The 4,374-nt window shown below is 49.6% G+C and overlaps 1 protein-coding gene across 1 annotated transcript; it reads left to right on the forward strand.

The window, feature by feature from the left end:
- Nucleotides 1-518: 518 nt before the first annotated feature.
- On the forward strand, nucleotides 519-1,454 carry LOC309684973 (olfactory receptor 14J1-like; the record flags this gene model as incomplete). Its single annotated transcript, XM_082500806.1, has 1 exon — nucleotides 519-1,454. One exon carries the CDS (start codon nucleotides 519-521, stop codon nucleotides 1,452-1,454), a length of 936 nt encoding a protein of 311 aa, XP_082356932.1.
- Between the last annotated feature and the right edge of the window lie 2,920 nt (nucleotides 1,455-4,374).

Here is a 4,374-nt window from a genome sequence, read left to right on the forward strand (position 1 = left end):
GAGCCTGAGATGCCTTCTCGGCAGCTGCACCTCCAGTCCAGGAGAAGTGTGTGTGTCCTACAAGTAATGCACAACATAAAAGCAAGTGCCCTGCAGTGTCTCTGTCTGGAGACACTGTCACTGAGGAGAAGGCTTCACTGCACGCCTGTCTGACTCCCTCTCCTCGCTTCATTTTTTCAGAGCACAGACGTGTTTCTCCTCGTTTCCCCACCCCTCTGTTGAACTCTGCATCTCAGGAGTTTGGGAGGGGGTGCGGGTCAGCTTCTCTTCTGCCTCTGACTCTGGGAGTCCTGCCCCAGAGGTGTCCTCATGGAAAGTAGGTGACGAAGTAGTATTTTCCCTGATAAGGGAGTGTGTCATTGAGTTTGTGGGGTTGGGAATGAGCTGGGTCATTCCTCATTCAGCTGAGGGAGGGGGATTTCTGTGAGGAATGACATGGGGATTTCCTCAGAGAAGTCTCTCCCAGTTTGTCACTGCCTTTTCCTCCTTGGACAGGTCCCCCTGCCCAGAGGCAGCAAATGTCCAACAGCAGCTCCATCACCCACTTCCTCCTCCTGGCATTCGCAGACACACGGGAGCTGCAGCTCTTGACCTTCGGGCTCTTCCTGGGCATCTACCTGGCTGCCCTCCTGGGAAACGGCCTCATCATCACCGCCATCGCCTGCGACCACCGCCTCCACACCCCCATGTACTTCTTCCTCCTCAACCTCTCTGTTCTTGACCTGGGCTCCATCTCTACCACTCTACCCAAAGCCATGGCAAACTCCCTCTGGAACACCAGGGCCATCTCCTATGCAGGATGTGCTGTCCAGCTCTTTTTCTTTCTCATTTTTATTTCAGCTGAGTATTTTCTCCTCACCATCATGGCCTATGACCGCTACGTTGCCATCTGCCATCCCCTGCACTACGGGACCCTCCTGGGCAGCAGAGCTTGTGTCCGCATGGCAGCAGCTGCCTGGGCCAGTGGGTTTCTCAATTCTCTCCTGCACACGGCCAATACATTTTCACTGCCCCTCTGCCAGGGCAATGCCATGGACCAGTTTTTCTGTGAAGTCCCCCACATCCTCAAGCTCTCCTGCTCACACTCCTACCTCAGGGAAGTTGGGCTTCTTGTGGTTGGTGTCTGTTTAGCATTTGTGTGTTTTGTTTTCATTCTGCTGTCCTATGTACAGATCCTGAGGGTGGTGCTGAGGATCCCCTCACAGCAGGGACGGCACAAAGCCTTTTCCACATGCTTCCCTCACCTGGCCGTGGTCTCCCTCTTTATCAGCACTGCAGTGTTTGCCCACCTGAAGCCCCCCTCCATCTCCTCCCCACCTCTGGACCTGGTGGTGGCAGTGTTGTACTCGGTGGTGCCTCCAGCAGTGAACCCCCTCATCTACAGCATGAGGAACCAGGAGCTCAAGGATGCCCTGTGGAAACAGGCCCAATGGACGCTGTTTCACCGACAATAACCTACCGCCTCTTCTCCACACATTGCCCAGAGTTTATCTTAGACCACGAGCCTGAAGTTTTCTCTTGTGATAATCCTGCTTATTGATATTTTTCTGGGTTTATACTACTTTTTCTGAGGTTTGATCCTACTGGGTCTGACCCTTGCACAACACTGAGTCAGATGTAGCTGGTCAGATAACAGCTCTTAAATGAAATGGGATGTCCCAGGTAGAATAGGGAGAAAATGGAGAAATGGGAAAAAAAAGACATGGGCTGAGATAAATATTGTTTAAAAGAACAGTAACAGAAAAGATACTATTACTGCTACTACTACTAATAATAATAATAAACAAAATAAAGTGATGCAAAACAAATTGCTGTCACTTCCCAATGATTAACTCCCCAGCCTGTCCGGAGACGTGATCACCGATCCCTGCCCCCCTGCTAACTCCCATTTATATACTGAGCATGACATCTATGGGATGGAATATTCCTTTGGCCAGCTTGTCTTGTCTGTGGCCCCCCACCTTCAACAGGAAGTTGAAAAAGTCCGTGACAATATAAGCATCACTCAGCAACAACTAAAACAATATGAGTTAGCAATGTTATTCTCATAGTCAATCCAAAACACAGCAGCTACCAGGAAGGATATTAACTCTATCCCAGGCAAAACCAGGACAGCGTCCACCCCTTATTCTATACCATCTACCTCATGCCCAGGTCTTAAACTTTTCCATAAATCACCACCATTTTCCTGTCTTTGATATATGTATATATGCACACAGATATCATTCCCTTAGTCCATGGGCCATCCCACTGAAATGTCCCTTGAGTTCATTTAGTCCATGACTTTGGGCTCCATCTGTTGTAACTGTCTTTCCTGGCAGGAGATGTGGTGTGTGGTGTTGAATTGTTGCGTGCTGCATTTGGAGCTCACAGCTGGTGTAGACGGCAGGGCCCATGCCCATCATCTGTGGGTCACTCTCACTGTCATATCATGGCTAGAGCATACGACAACTGTAGTAGTGATGGCATATAGTGGTAATTTAGCAATAAATATCATATAATTTGATTCATTGGCCATTCTCACCAAAATCAAATCCCCTTGAGGAACACGTCGGTCACCCCCATCCTCCCGCATCACCCACCAAGTGCACCCAGGGCCCTAAACAAAAGAAATCCCACGGATAGGATTGCCTTTGCCTGTGTCAGGAATAACCCGGATTTTCTTCCCGAACATATTCTTCATGTGCCCTGTGGGGACTTTATCTCCTTCCACAGTATGGAAAAGTTCTCACCGGGCAGGGGAAGCTCTATAGCAGATCCTCAAATGTTACCTAACCAGGTGTCCTTTGCTAAATGGGCATCCCAGCATTTGAAGGTCCCACCACCCATGGCTCTCAGTGTAGTTTATAGCAGTCCGTTGTATCGTTTGATCTTCCCAGAGGCTCGTGCATGGTAGTGGATGTGATACACCCACCCAATTCCATGCTCTTTGGCCCACTGAATGCTCTGCTTGTGGGATGAGGGTGTGCAGGCCCCGTGGCAGGCAACAGCGCCTGGCTCTGAGCACTGCCTGCTGACAGGTCGCAGGAACAAACCAATTGTGGCATCATTGCCCTTTGGGCAGTGCCTGCTGCGACAGGGCAATGGGTAATAGTTCTAAGGTAGAAGAGGGTCGATTTAGACTACATAGAAGTCTTTTCCTCTGTTTTACCAGGTAGAGAAGGGAGCAGCCAGAAACGGACGCATAATGCATGTCAACTCCTGGCTACGTGGCTGGTGCTATCATGAGGGTTTTTGCTTTTATGACAATAAAATATGAACATGGCCTTTTAGAGAGGGATGGGATCCACCTGTCTAGAAGAGGCAAGGGAGTCTTTGGCAGCAGGCTGGCCAGCTTGGTGAGGCGGGCTTGAAACTGTCACATCCAGCTGGGCAATAACCACAGCCAACCAGAGCAGTGACAAATATTCCTTAGCGGACTCCCAAGGTGATATCCAGAAAGCCAACCACCTGCAGGGCGTGTACAACTGTGATGGATCCTCTCGCTCTCCTCCAGGGAAACCTGCATGCTTGATGACCTCTCTGAAATGCCTGTACACACGCAGCGTGGTTAATGGACAGGAAGAATTACAGATCTGTGTGCGGTCACAGGGCCATGGTTTCATTGCAATTACAGAGACATGGTGGGATAGCTTGCAGGACTGGAATGCTGTCACAGATGGCTATGTACTTTTTTGGAAAGACAGGCCAGCAGGGTGAGGTGGTGGAGTTGCTCTCTATGGGACAGAGCAACTGGAACTCATTGAGCTTTGCCTGCAGCTGGATGAAGAATGTGTTGAGAGCTTACCGTTAAGAATTATGGGACAGGCTAATGTGGGAGTCACTGTTGTGGGTATTTACTACTGTGACCCCTGAGGCCCTACACCTACACAAGTGCTCCAAAGGAGAGCGTGGAAGTGGCAAGAGAGCAGCTCTGGCAAGACCGAGGCTGGTGCGCCCTGGCAGTGCTGCTGTGCTGGGACTCGTTCCCCTCCACCTCTGCACGCAGGCACTGCCCTGTGTCTTTACAGAGGTCTCAGAGGAAGGATCTAAGACAAACAAGTCACTGCAGGGTCCTTTCTTTTGTTTGAATACACAGAGAGCACTGCACCTGAATTACACAGTCTGTGGGTCAACTTCTACAGGTACACAATGAATTACAAGTGGGAAGAATAATAAAATTTTGCTGAGCACAACATTATAACAAGAAAAACAAAGAAACACACACACACAGCAAAAAACCTGAGAAGACAGGCTGGGCTTGTAAAGAGTTACACTCTGAATGCTGTGCAGAAGAAAACAGGCACTCTGTTGCTTCTGAAAAACATCCAACCATCATTTTTCTCAGAGCATCCTTGAGCTCCTGGTTCCTCATGCTGTAGATGAGGGGTTCAC

The sequence above is a fragment of the Vanellus vanellus genome (genome assembly GCF_965231255.1).
Source record: "Vanellus vanellus genome assembly, contig: HAP1_SCAFFOLD_110, whole genome shotgun sequence".
Lineage (NCBI taxonomy): Eukaryota > Metazoa > Chordata > Aves > Charadriiformes > Charadriidae > Vanellus > Vanellus vanellus.